Source organism: Antennarius striatus, chromosome 1 (assembly GCF_040054535.1).
Source record: "Antennarius striatus isolate MH-2024 chromosome 1, ASM4005453v1, whole genome shotgun sequence".
Taxonomy (NCBI): Eukaryota; Metazoa; Chordata; class Actinopteri; order Lophiiformes; family Antennariidae; genus Antennarius; species Antennarius striatus.
In genome coordinates, this window is record NC_090776.1 from 5,925,060 (window position 1) to 5,940,230 (window position 15,171).

At 45.6% G+C, this 15,171-nt stretch overlaps 1 protein-coding gene across 1 annotated transcript in view; it reads left to right on the forward strand.

Annotated features, from left to right (window-relative positions):
• Positions 1 to 15,171, forward strand: part of si:ch211-186j3.6 (neural-cadherin) — a 593,489-nt gene that overhangs the window by 392,408 nt on the left and 185,910 nt on the right. Inside the window, exon 26 of the mRNA XM_068311636.1 lies at positions 3,643 to 3,920. Coding sequence (XP_068167737.1) covers positions 3,643 to 3,920 — 278 coding nt within the window. The remainder of the gene's footprint in view (positions 1 to 3,642; positions 3,921 to 15,171) is intronic.

The following is a 15,171-nucleotide window of genomic DNA, read 5'->3' on the forward strand; positions in this document are numbered from 1 at the left end:
GGGAACATAGGGTGACCTATAATAGTGGCGGTAGAAGCACACAGGTAGACTACATCTTGTGTAGACAGTGTAATATGAAGGAGATCAGTGAATGCAAAGTAGGGGTAGGCGAGAGTGTAGCAAAACAGCATAGTATCACCCCCATCTCTCCATGTGCTGTGCACCTTATCCTCCAAGCCCACCAGTACCACTCCTCAGCTATCCATCGGCTGGGGTCCTGCTTCCTTTCATCCTCAGTGCCGCCAAACAGTCATCCACACAGCTGTAATTGTGCCTTGACTTTAGCAACCTTAACCATATTGATACTGCCTCTATCTGGCCTATCTGTCACTCTCTCTCTGTCTCTCTCTCTCTCTGATGCTGTTCTTATCTTCCTTTGATTTCTTTTCCACCCAACCGGTCGAGGCGGATGGCCGCCCAAAAGAGTCTGGGTCCTGCCCGGAGTTTCTTCCTCATCGAGGGAGTTTTTCCCCGCCACTGTCGCTTATGCTTGCTCTGGAGGGTTCAGTTGGGTTTCTGTCTGTTAAAGCGCTTTGAAATGTCTGCTGTCATGATTAAGTGCTATATAAATAAAACTTGATTGATTGATTGATTGGATGGTGGTGTGTAGGTTGACTTTGGTGGTGAGGAAGACAAAGAGGGCAAAGGCAGAGCAGTGGACGAAATGGTGGAAGCTGAAAAAGGAAGAGTGTTGCAGGATTTTTAGGAAGGAGTTAAGACAGGCTCTGGTGGTCTGGAGGTGCTTCCAGATGATTGGACAACTACAGCTAATGTGATCAGGGAGACAGGTAGGAGAGTACTTGGTGTGTCGTCTGGAAGGAAAGTAGATAAGGAGACTTAGTGGTGGAATGAGGAGGTACAGGAGTGTATACAAAGAAAGAGGTTAGCTAAGAAGAAGTGGGACACTCAGAGGACTGAGGAGAGTAGACAGGAGTACACTGAGATGTAGCGTAAGGTGAAATTAGAGGTAGCAAAAGCAAAACAAGGGACTTGTGATGACTTGCGTGCTAGGTTGTGCAGTAAGGAGGGAGAGACTGATCTATACTGGTTGGCAAGACAGAGAGACAGAGATGGGAAGGACGTGCGGCAGGTTAGGGTGATTAAGGATAGGGATGGAAGTGTATTGACAGGTGCCAGTAGTGTGATGGGATGATGGAAAGAGTACTTTGAAGAGTTGATGAATGACAAAAATGAGAGAGAACAAAGACTAGAGGAGGTGGCAGTTGTGGACCAGGAAATTGAAATCTACACAAGAAGTTCAGACAACCCTTCATATTGAAGCAGAGTAGTCATAAAACCTCATTATTCCGTGGGTTCTTGTTATTGAGGTAAAGAAGGAGACTTAACCGATCATCATAAGTTTAAAAAAGTTTATTCCTGACAAGTCTTATACATATGCTCGGTGTTTTTATACAATTCAGATAAGAAATTTGCATGATATGATATGATATCTTCTGGTCCCATTAGATCGTGGCAAGTGTTTGGCCGCCCCCCTTCTCAGGTGAGCATTGGAATGTGGTTTCCGGTTCCGGTTGGAATGTGGTTTCCGGTTCCAGTTCATTCTGTGAATAAAGGACTAAGACCGCCACCTATGTCCTGTAAATGGAATTGTTATTGTAACTGTGTGTGTGTGTGCGTGCGTTCGTCAGATTAGATAAATTTGCCTACGTCCTCCAAATTGAATTGCCACTGCAACCGTGTGTGTGTGTGTGTGTGTGTAAAATTACTGAGACAGACTGATAGAAAAGTTTAATGTATGATTAAAACGAAATACGTATGTAGCCATCAAAATAATGAATAGCATGTACAGTATATAATGTTTAAATTTCTTCATTATGAAAGATTGTTTGGAGTCAAAATTTATTTATTTTTATCCATTGTTTGGTTGTTTTTATTTGGCTTTGTGGGTCCCAAATTGTTATGTTTTATCCATTAAAGTGATATATTGGAAAAGGTGATAATTGTTATGCAATGGTTGATTTGGAAAATATGAGTATGGTTAAGTATTTCAGGTTTTAGCTGCTTTGTACTCCAACTGGATTACATTTTGGTGACAACTTCCAAACTTTTATTCCATTATATTTCTTTTGTAATTTAAGTCTCCTAACATATTCCAGTTATAACATGTGCCCAGACTTTTTCCTTTTTATGTATAATAAATGAGATGTGTATTAGACATTTGTAGACATTTGAGCAAAAGAAGCACATTTTATGTATTTTGCATTCAAAATTGTAAGGAAGCAATATATAAAATGGAAAAAATGATCAATGTGGATATATCTGATTCAGTCCAGTATACATATCTCACATGCAAAAGCATCTCCACAACGTCACAAGGGTAAGCAATGTCATGGATGATAACAGGCATACAGTATTTGTCTGCAGCAAGACTCATTTATCTCCATTTCTCTGTTTCTCCTGCTAACATATTTCCAGATGATGAACACAGACACTAAGGTCTTCACTAAGACACTAAGACTTCAAGACTCGACAGATGAATCTATAGCTGTCTGTGTAGGTTGTCATTTATCTAGGTCATATTTATCCAGAGTTGTTTAAGTCAATCCACTGGACTTTAAGAAATTTTCTTGAAGATGTTTTGAGGGGCGGCAGTGGGTCAGTGGTAGAGCAGGTCGTCCAATGTAACCAAGATCGGTGGTTCGATTCCCGCTTCCACCCAGCCACCTCGCAGTGTGAGCTGACAGTGTGAAGTGTCAACTCTCCTCCTGAGCACTGCCGAGGCACCGTAGCAAGGCCCCATCCCCTTTACAAGTTGCTCATTAGGGTGACCACACAGGAGCCACTCTACCACTGCCACTCTACCTCCCCTATAGGTCCCTCAATTGTGTGTGAGAGCCTGTACCCACTATATATACATTACTAAGAACTAACAATGTGAGCTAGAGTGTGTAACTAACTAATTTCCCTTTGTGGATAAATATAGCATGTCAAATATGTTTCATCTCTCATCCAAGAGGCTTCTTCTGTTCTAGTGGTGGTTGGTTTTGTCTCAGCTTCTTAAACCTGTGAGGTGTGGTCAATGCTATTCGTTGACAACATACTTGGAATATGAATAGCACTGACCATACCTTACCTTACCTTAAGAGGTTAAGACCAACCACCACTAGAACTGAAGAAACATCTTTAATGAGAGGTGAAATGTGTTCAAGAAACTTTCTTAATGTCCAGTGAATTGACTTAGACAACTTTGGATGGATCTATACCAGCTGAACATTACAGTTGAAATGTCGAGATTCTGCGTGATAAGTAAAACATACAGTGAGTACATCAGTATTTTCAGTGGAGACTTAAGGGAATCTGCTGCCTTTTGTCTAGTTGAAAAATATTTAAAAAAAACCTGAAACATGGTATCAATGAAGGACGGAAAAGCTCTTTATCTGTCTGTAACATTTCTTAATTTATCCTGTTAGTTTTAACTTATAATTGGAATAGTTCACATTCTGTTGGTTGGAAGCTGGTGGATTATTGTCACCTGTCCCTCTCACTCTTAGGGAAAACTACTTGTACAAAAAGAAAATTACCTTTCAGTACATCTTATACTTCATGTAGTAATGGTGTCAATGTAAGAGATGAGTTCTCTAGCCAATACAATTGTTTTTCTTTCTGCCTCTTTCCATTCAGCTGCAGTCATTTCTACAAATCAGCGTGTCCCAGATCCGGGTAGATGAGTGTCCTGGTTCAGAGTGCGCCGGAGCCAGCGGCTGCACCAACATTTTTAATGTTCGAGACACACCCACAGTGGTGGATTGTGGGACTATAAGTCTTGTATCTCTGACAGTTGAATCCATAGCAGTGTGCTCCTGCCCTGGGAGAGAGCAATCCCACCAGTCCTGCAGCGCTTATCCTAAAAACCCCTGCTTAAATGGTGGTGCATGTGTGGATACTCAGCATGGCTATAGGTGAGTTTTAATGTTATTCTTATACACAACACCAACCAGAAGTCAGAGCTGCAGAACAGCTTTCAAATAATAAAAAAAACAAAATTGTCATGTTATTCGGTTAGACTTGTGAATGTTGAATCCTTGTTATTATGGTACTACAGTGACTCCTAGTTACTCGTGGTTAATGCTTTCCAGGACACCCCGAAAATCAACGATGTTGCGAGTATTTTATCATAAATTACGGTAATTTAAGCGTTTATGAACCCTCCCATAACTGATGTTAAACCACCTTATATCTGTATTACCTTTTCCCACGCTGTTTTGTTTAAGTGTTTGTTTAATACACGGAAGTATAATAAAGATGCTGTGAGCCAATATAATGTGCGTACCACATCCCACTGGTGAAATCCACAATGAGGTGAAGCCAGGCATCTTGAAGCATGATTGTGCAAGGGATTACTGTAATTACAAAATGCTACTACTCGCAAATCCAAGTAAATTGTTCTGCCTTTGGAACTTTTCTGGCCTCTGGTGACCACTGTGACTTTGTTTTGAATGTTTTGTTGGGTGATCATTTGTCTTGTTTTGCTGTACCATGTGTTTCAGTTTCTCAATCTCTTATGTGTGTTCAACCATTATGAGTTTGTCACCTGAAGCTAATGTTTGTTTCCTGAGGCAAATTTTTGTCTTTCAATTAGTGGGTGTGTTAAATCTTGGTTTTCTATTACTCTTTGTCGAATTACTATGGTGAGTTTTCACTGCAAACTTCAATTTGTCATTTTGCTTTTGTGGATTTTTATATTTTAGCACATCACAGATGAATTTATGTTTATTTTTTTTCTAGGGGGAAAACCTTTTTTTTACACTTTACTTTTAAAATACTTAAAAACATCTCCGATGTGTCTAAAACACAAATTGCTGAAGTGAAAAAATGTTATGTTATGGTAGAACAGTGATTTTGTGCTTGCATAGAAACAAAGACATTTGTATACACATTAATTCACATGAGCAGGGTGCGATTTGATTGGAGGACGGTGGGGTTACATCTAGTTTTTTTTACATCTCTACCTCTGTTGAGATGTAGAGCAAAGGCTCAGCCAAGCTTTCAGCCACTGAGGTATTCCACCGCACTTACTGTATGTTAATGATGCACTGATGGGCTTCCTTGTAATCAAAGGAGCGACAGTGCTTGATTGTTTTATTTCCATTAAGTTTCTGAGTTAACTCAACCAATTACATCACATAGCAAAATGCTCACAGTTCAGCTTTCAGTGGTCAAAAAACTGTTAGTACTTCTGGGCAGAAACCTAACCCAGCCAACATTGGTTCCTATACCTGAACACAGTGGTGGGCAGTCTGCGCCAGCAAAGCCGTCTGTACTGACCTGACATAACAAGACATTATGATAATATTTATGAAAAAAGTTAATTTCAATGCATTTTCCTTTGTAATATACAGTGAATATATATATATATATATATATATGTATATATGTATATATATATGTATATATATATATATATTGCCAATGGGACATATATATATATGTCCCATTGGCTATATATATATATATATATATACATATATATATACATATATATATGTATATGTATATATATATATATGTATATATATATATATATATATATATATATATATATATATATATAAATGTCCCTCTCACCCTTGTGGGGTGGTATCTGTGTGTCATCCTCAAGCTCGGGTCCTCTACCAGAGGCCTGGGAGTCTGAGGGTTCTGCGCAGTATCTTAGCTGTTCCTAGGACTGCGCTCTTCTGGACTGAGGCTTCAGATGTTGTTCCAGGAATCTGCTGGAGCCACTCTTCCAGTTTGGGGGTCACTGCCCCAAGTGCTCCTACTACCTCGGGGACCACATTAACCTTGACCTTCCACATCTGTTCCAGCTGTTCTTTCAACCCTTGATATTTCTCAATCTTTTCGTGTTCCTTCTTCCTGATGTTGGCATCAGCTGGAATCGCCACATCTATCACCACTGCTCTCTTCTGCTCTTTGTCCATCACCACTATATCCGGTTTGTTAGCCAGTAGCTGTTTGTCGGTCTGGAAGCTGAAGTCCCACAGGATCTTAGCCTTGTCGTTCTCAACCACCTTCGGTGGTATGTCCCATTGGGATTTAGGTACTTCTAGTCCATACCGGGTACAGATGTTCCTGTACACTATCACAGCTACTTGGTTGTGCCTTTCCATGTATGCTGAGCTGGTGAGCATCTTACACCCTGCTACCACACGCTGGACTGACTCTGGGGCTTCTTTACATAGCCTGCACCTTGGGTCAGATCTACTGTGGTAGATATTGGCCTCTATTGCCCTTGTACTTAGGGCCTGTTCTTGTGCTGCCATGATCTGTGCTGTCTGTCAGTCCAGCTTTATTCAGCCATTGGTAGGTCTTCTTGATATCAGCCACTTCCTCTATCTGACGGTGGTACATGCCGTGTAGGGGGTTGTCCCTCCATGTTGTCTCCTCCTCCTCCTCCTCTTCCTCCTCAGGCTTCTGCTGTCTAAGGCACTCACTGAGCAGTTCATCTGTTGGGGCCATCTTCCTGATGTACTCTTGGATTTTTGATGTCTCATCCTGGACAGTGGCCCTGATGCTCACTAGTCCTCGGCCTCCCTCTTTCCGCCTAGTGTACAGCCTCAGGATGCTGTAGTTGGGGTGAAACCCTCCATGCATGGTGAGGAGCTTTCTCGTCTTGATATCTGTGGCTTCTATCTCCTCCTTTGGCCAGCTTATGATCCCTGCGGGGTATCTGATGACCGGCAGTGCATACATGTTGATGGCTCGGACCTTGTTCTTGCCATTCAGCTGACTTCTCAGGACTTGCCTTACTCTCTGGAGGTATTTGGCTGTGGATGACTTCCTTGCGGCCTCCTCATGGTTGCCATTAGCCTGTGGGATTCCAAGGTATTTGTAGCTGTCCTTGATGTCTTCTATCCTGCCCCCTGGTAGGTTGACCCCTTCAGTTCTGATCATCTTGCCTCTTCTTGATACCATCCGGCCACATTTGTCTAATCCGAATGACATCCCTATGTCGTCGCTGTAGATCCTGGTGGTGTGGATCAGTGAGTCAATTTCTCGCTCATTCCTGGCATACAGCTTGATGTCATCCATGTAGAAGAGATGGCTGATTGTTGTCCCGGTTCGGAATTGGAATCCATAGCCACTCTTTGTGATGATGTGACTGAGGGGGTTCAGGCCTATGCAGAACAGCAGTGGTGATAGTACATCCCCTTGGTATATGCCGCACTTGATGTTAACTTGGGCTATTGGCTTGGAGTTAGTCTCCAGGGTTGTCTTCCACTTCCCCATTGAGTTCTTGATGAAGGCTCTTAGTGTCCTGTTGATCTTGTACAGTTCCAGACATTCCAGTATCCACTTGTGTGGCATTGAGTCATAGGCTTTCTGGTAGTCAATCCAGGCGGTGCACAAGTTGGTCTGCCTATTCTTACAGTCTCTGTGTACTGCTCTGTCCACCAGTAGCTGGTGCTTGGCTCCCCTGGTGTTATTACCAACTCCTTTCTGTGTCCCACTCATATATTGATCCATGTGCCTACTCATCTTAGCTGCCATGATGCCTGACAGGAGCTTCCATGTTGTACTGAGGCAGGTTATTGGCCGGTAGTTGGATGGGGTAGATTCCTTCTGTGGGTCTTTCATGATCAGGACTGTCCTGCCTTCAGTCAACCATTCTGGGTGCGTCCCATCCCTTAGCAGCTGGTTCATCTGTGCTGCTAGACGCTCGTGGAGTGCTGTCAGCTTCTTTAGCCAGTATGTATGGATCATATCGGGGCCCGGTGCTGACCAACTCTTCATCTTTGACACTCTTTCTTGGATGTCTGCCATCGAGATGGTTACTGGTTCTTGTTCTGTGAGGCAGCTGTGGTCAGTCCTTAGGTCCACTAGCCACTGAGCATCGGTGTTGTGTGATGCTTTTCCTTCCCATATGCCCTTCCAGTATTTCTCCACCTCAGCTCTTGGTAGGTCTGGCCGGATGCTATTTCCCTGCCACTGAGAGTACACCTTTGCTGGTTGAGTGGAGAAGGTCTTGTTTATTCTCCTGGCCTCAATCTCCTTGGTGTATCGCTTCAGTCGGGTAGCCAGAGCCGTTAGTCTCTGTTTGGCAGTTTCGAGTGCTTCAGGTATGGAGAGCTTGCTGTATTTCCTGGGTGCCCCTTTATTCACCATGTTCCCCTTCTGTAGCTCGGCTAGCTGGCTGACTTCTCTCCGTGTCGCCTTTATCTTGGCCTCTAACCGTTATTATGCCCTGTGTTGATCTTATATCCCAGCATCTCGAGGATTACTGTTGCTGTACTGTGGATCAGCTTGTTGGTCTCTGTTATGTTCCCTGTGGGGATGGTTCTTATTGCAGCATTCACATCTTCTAGCAGATCTTCTGAAGGTACTTGACAACTTAGCTTCGGTATTTGTCGGAGGCTCCAGGTTTCCATTTGGGTCACGATCTTCCTTCGCAGGTCAGCAGCTCTTGTATTGAGGCTGTGTATGTCTCTTGGGGCTTGGTACCCAATCACGGATTGTGGGGAAACAACAAACTGGGAAACAGCTGTTTCTTTGTTAGCCTTGATTGTGGGTTTCGAAGCATCCATTGGTCCCACATCCGCCCCATATATCCCCTCTCTCTGGGATTACTGGTGTAGTAGCATTCCAACAACTCCGTATTCTCCGCCCTTGTCCATGTGTGTCTTGTTCCAGTAGCCCATTTGTCATCAGATTGCCCTGGTTCCCTAGCATCTGACGGGGACCTTGTTAACCCGGGCGACGTCCGAACCGGTATGACTCTGTCATTATTGTGTTCACTCATATTTTTTGAGGTAGGCTTGCATAGCATTAAGGGTCTTGCCTAAGGACCCTCACTGGATAGTGCCCGCCATGTCTGGGTTTCGAAGCCATGCCCACGCCCTCCTGCATTCCAGACCACGCCCCTTTCTGCATTTTGTGTACGTTGACTGGATAGTGTCCCGACCGGGATTCGAACCCACAACCTCCTGCATTCAAGTCAGTTGACTTAACCACTGTACTATCCAGCTGCTATGTATATATATATATATATATATATATATATATATATATATATATATATATATATATATACTATACTATACTATACTATACTATACTATATATATATACTATATATATATACTATATATATATATATTTGGCCATAAGCTGGCCAAAGGAGGAGATAGAAGCCACAGATATCAAGACTAGAAAGCTCCTCACCATGCATGGAGGGTTTCACCCCAAGTCCAGCATCCTGAGGCTGTACACTAAGCGGAAAGAAGGATGCCGAGGACTAGTGAGCATCAGGGCCACTGTCCAGGATGAGACATCAAAAATCCAAGAGTACATCAGGAAGATGGCCCCAACAGATGAACTGCTCAGTGAATGCCTTAGACAGCAGAAACCTGAGGAGGAAGAGGAAGAGGAGGAGGAGACAACATGGAGGGACAAGCCCCTACACGGCATGTACCACCGTCAGATAGAGGAAGTGGCTGATATCAAGAAGACCTACCAATGGCTGAATAAAGCTGGACTGACAGACAGCACAGATCATGGCAGCACAAGAACAGGCCCTAAGTACAAGGGCAATAGAGGCCAATATCTACCACAGTAGATCTGACCCAAGGTGCAGGCTATGTAAAGAAGCCCCAGAGTCAGTCCAGCATGTGGTAGCAGGGTGTAAGATGCTCGCCAGCTCAGCATACATGGAAAGGCACAACCAAGTAGCTGTGATAGTGTACAGGAACATCTGTACCCGGTATGGACTAGAAGTACCCAAATCCCAATGGGACATACCACCGAAGGTGGTTGAGAACAGCAAGGCTAAGATCCTGTGGGACTTCAGCTTCCAGACCGACAAACAGCTACTGGCTAACAAACCGGACATTGTGGTGATGGACAAAGAGCAGAAGAGAGCAGTGGTGATAGATGTGGCGATTCCAGCTGATGCAAACATCAGGAAGAAGGAACACGAAAAGATTGAGAAATATCAAGGGTTGAAAGAACAGCTGGAACAGATGTGGAAGGTTAAGGTTAATGTGGTCCCCGTGGTAGTAGGAGCACTTGGGGCAGTGACCCCCAAACTGGAAGAGTGGCTCCAGCAGATTCCTGGAACAACATCTGAAGCCTCAGTCCAGAAGAGCGCAGTCCTAGGAACAGCTAAGATACTGCGCAGAACCCTCAGACTCCCAGGCCTCTGGTAGAGGACCCGAGCTTGAGGATGACACACAGATACTACCCCACAAGGGTGAGAGGGACTTTTTTTTTTTTATATACTATATATATATATATATATATATATATATATATATATATATATATATATATATATATATACTACAACATTGCTACGGCAAGGGGGAGCCAGGTCAGCGGGCGGATATCACCCACAGCCACAGCCTCAATACAAGAGCTGCTGACCTGCGAAGGAAGATCGTGACCCAAATGGAAACCTGGAGCCTCCCATAAATACCGAAGCTAAGTTGTCAAGTACCTTCAGAAGATCTGCTAGAAGATGTGAATGCTGCAATAAGAACCATCCACACAGTGAACATAACTGAGACCAATAAGCTGATCCACAGTACAGCAACAGTAATCCTCGAGATGCTGGGATATAAGATCAACACAGGGCATAACAAACAATACCCTCCATGGAAGAGATGGTTAGAGGCCAAAATAAAGGCAACACGGAGAGAAGTCAGCCAGCTAGCCGAGCTACAGAAGGGGAACATGGTGAATAAAGGGGTTCCCAGGAAATACAGCAAGCTCTCCATACCTGAAGCACTCGAAACTGCCAAACAGAGACTAATGGCTCTAGCTACCTGACTGAAGCGATACACCGAGGAGATAGAGGCCAGGAGAATAAACAAGACCTTTTCCACTCAACCAGCAAAGGTGTACTCTCAGTGGCAGGGAAATAGCATCCAGTCAGACCCACCAAGAGCTGAGGTGGAGAAATACTGGAACAGCATACGGGAAAGAGACGCATCACACAATACCGATGCCCAGTGGCTAGTGGACCTAAGGACTGACCTTAGACAGCAGAAACCTGAGGAGGAAGAGGAGGAGGAGGAGACAACATGGAGGGACAAGCCCCTACATGGCATTTACCACCGTCAGATAGAGGAAGTGGCTGATATCAAGAAGACCTACCAATGGCTGAATAAAGCTGGACTGACAGACAGCACAGAGGCACTGATCATGGCAGCACAAGAACAAGCCCTTAGTACAAGAGCTATAGAGGCCAATTTCTACCACAGTAGATCTGACCCAAGGTGCAGGCTATGAAAAGAAGCCCCAGAGTCAGTCCAGCATGTGGTAGCAGGGTGTAAGATGCTCGCCTAGCTCAGCATACATGGAAAGGCACAACCAAGTAGCTGTGATAGTGTACAGGAACATCTGTACCCAGTATGGACTAGAAGTACCCATATCCAAATGGGACATACCACCGAAGGTGGTTGAGAACGACAAGGCTAAGATCCTGTGGGACTTCAGCTTCCAGACTGACAAACAACTGCTGGCTAACAAACCGGACATAGTGGTGATGGACAAAGAGCAGAGAGAGCAGTGGTGATAGATGTGGCAATTCAAGCTGACGCCAACATCAGAAAGAAGTAACACGGAAAGATTGAGAAGTATCAAGGGTTGAAAGAACAGCTGGAACAGATGTGGAAGGTCAAAGTTAATGTGGTCCCCGTGGTAGTAGGAGCACTTGGGGCAGTGACCCCCAAACTGGAAGAGTGGCTCCAGAAGATTCCTGGAACGACATCTGAAGCCTCAGTCCAGAAGAGTGCAGGTAGAGGACCCGAGCTTGAGGATGAAACACAGATACCACCCCACAAGGGTGAGAGGGACATTTTTCATTATATATATATATATATATATATATATATATATATATATATATATATATATATATATATATATATATATATATTAATATATAAAGTGCTGTCAGGCGATTAAAAAAATAATCTAAATAATTACAGGATTTGTAATTAATTAATCTAATTAATCACATTTTAATTTCATACATGAGATTGGGTATGAGAGCGGCAGTGGCTCAGCGGTAGAGCAAAAACGTCTTGAAGACAGGATCGCCCAGCCATCGGGGGTTCGTATCCCGCTCCCGCCAGAAGAACCATCGGAGTGTGAGCCTACGGTGGGAGGCTTCAGCTCACCTCCCAGCCACTGCCGAGGCGCCCTTGAGCGACGCGCCCTTGAGCAAGGCGCCGTCCCCCTACAAGATGCTCATTGGGGCGCGACCCTCGTGCGCGACCCGTCACTCCACCTCCTTGTACCTCTGTATGTCCTCTCTATACTAACTGCATGCCTACAGGCCCCTAGTGTGTGCTGTGTTCTGGGGCCTGTAACCGCTGTGTGTGTAATTAACACATATATGAATATGTGAAGTGTGATGTGTAAAAAGAATTTCCCCAAGAGGGACAATTAAAAGTAATGGTTATTATTATTATTATTATTATTATTATTATTATTATTATTATTATTATTACCTGCTGAAGGCCCCCAAGTAAAGAATTTGAATTCTAGGACATTACAAAATTGTAGTGCATGACTAATCAATAGAATGCACCAAGAAGAGAAGATTTAAAATCCACATTTTTATTGGTTAAGTGTGCTTTGTAAATGAAATTCAAAAGAAAAAAGGCCAAGTACACCAGCAAACCAATTAGGCCAGGTGCATTTCTCAAATATGCAATACAGTTAAATGAAATAAATAAAATTCGGAAATAAAATAACGCTTAGTCTCAAATAGGCAGACTCTCAATCAAAATGATTGAGAGTCTGAAGCTGACTCAATACAGCAATTCAAAATGAATACTGTAGTATAACATGCCTCTAAATAAGGCAACATCAATAGCAAGATGCCAACAGGCTTTTTCTTTAAAAGGGTAAGCTAATGTTAAAGTCCTTGACACGTTTTGCATTTAAATGATACGTTAGGCTGGAGCTGCTTCGGTGATTTGAAAATTCTCTTTTACAAAAGGTACAAATAATAATAATAATAATAATAATAATAATAATGGATTATTGAGTGGTCACCTTATCGTGGTGGAGGGGTTTGTGTGTCCCAATGATCCTAGGAGCTAAGTTGTCTGGGGCTTTCTGCCCCTGGTAGGGTCACCCATGGCAAACAGGTCCTAGGTGAGGGACCAGACAAAGTACTGCTCAAAGACCCCATATGATGATGAAAAACATTGACACACGTTTTCCCTTGCCGGGGTGCGGGTCACCGGGGCCCCCCTCTGGAGCCAGGCCTGGAGGTGGGGCTCGAAGGCTCGAAGCCTGGTGGCCGGGCCTGCACCCATGGGGCCCGGTCGGACGCAGCCCGAAAGGACAACGTGGGTCGGGTGCATTGTGAGCTGGGCGGTGGCCGAAGGCAGGGACCTTGGCGATCCGATCTCCGGCTACAGAAGCTGGCTCTTGGGACGTGGAATGTCACCTCTCTGGCAGGGAAGGAGCCTGAGCTGGTTGAGAAGTTCCGACTAGATATAGTCGGGCTCACCTCCACACACAGCTTGGGCTCTGGTACCAGTCCTCTCCAGAGGGGTTGGACTCTCTTCCACTCTGGAGTTGCCCATGGTGAGAGACGCCGAGCAGGTGTGCTTATACTTATAGCCCCCCGGCTTGGCGCCTATACATTGGGGTTCACCCCGGTGGACGAGAGGGTAGCCTCCCTCCGCCTTCGGGTGGGGTGCCGGGTCCTGACTGTTGTTTGTGCGTATGCACCAAACAGCAGTTCAGAGTACCCACCCTTTTTGGAGTCCTTGGAGGGGGTGCTGGAGACCGCTCCCACTGGGGACTCCATCGTTCTGCTGGGGGACTTCAATGCTCACGTGGGCAATGACAGTGAGACCTGGAAGGGTGTGATTGGGAGGAACGGCCCCCCGGATCAGAACCCGAGTGGTGTTCAGTTATTGGACTTCTGTGCTTGTCACGGACTGTCCATAACAAACACCATGTTCAGACATAAGGGTGTCCATATGTGCACTTGGCACCAGGACACCCTAGGCCGCAGTTCGATGATCGACTTTGTGGTCGTGTCATCGGACTTGCGGCCGCATGTCTTGGACACTCGGGTGAAGAGAGGGGCGGAGCTGTCAACCCATCACCACCTGGTGGTGTGTTGGCTCCGATGGTGGGGGAAGATGCCGGTCCGACCTGGCAGACCCAAACGTATTGTGAGGGTCTGCTGGGAACGCCTGGCAGAATCCCCTGTCAGAAGGAGTTTCAACTCCCATCTCCGGCAGAACTTCACTCACGTTCCGGAGGAGGCGGGGGACATTGAGTCTGAGTGGACCATGCTCCGCGCCTCCATTGTCGAGCCGGCCGACTGCAGCTGCGGCCGTAAGGTGGTCGGTGCCTGTCGTGGCGGCAACCCCAGAACCCGTTGGTGGACATCAGTGGTAAGGGATGCCGTCAAGCTGAAGAAGGAGTCCTATCGGGCCTTTTTGGCCTGTGGGACTCCTGAAGCAGCTGATAGGTACCGGCAGGCCAAGCGGAATGCGGCTTTGGTGGTTGCTGAGGCAAAAACCCGGGCGTGGGAGGAGTTCGGTGAGGCCTTGGAGGACGACTTCAAGACGGCTTCGAAGAAATTCTGGTCCACCATCAGGCGTCTCGGGAGGGGGAAGCAGTGCAGCATCCACACTGTATATAGTGGGGTTGGGGAGCTGCTGACCTCAATTCGGGACATTGTGACTCGGTGGGGAGAATACTTCGAAGACCTCCTCAATTCCGCAGACACGCCTTCCCATGAGGAAGCAGAGTCTGGGTTCTCTGAGCGGGGCTCTCCTATCTCTGGGGTTGAGGTCACCGAGGTAGTTAAAAAGCTCCTCGGTGGCAGGGCCCCGGGGGTGGATGAGATCCGCCCGGAGTTCCTAAAGGCTCTGGATGTTGTGAGGCTGTCCTGGTTGACACGCCTCTGCAACATCGCGTGGACTTCGGGGACAGTGCCTCTGGATTGGCAGACTGGGGTGGTGGTCCCCCTTTTTAAGAAGGGGGACAGGAGGGTGTGCTCCAACTACAGGGGCATCACACTCCTCAGCCTCCCTGGCAAGGTCTATTCAGGGGTTCTGGAGAGGAGGGTCCGTCGGGAAGTCGAATCTCGGATTCAGGAGGAGCAGTATGGTTTTCGTCCTGGCCGTGGAACAGTGGACCAGCTCTACACCCTCCGCAGGGTCCTTGAGGGGG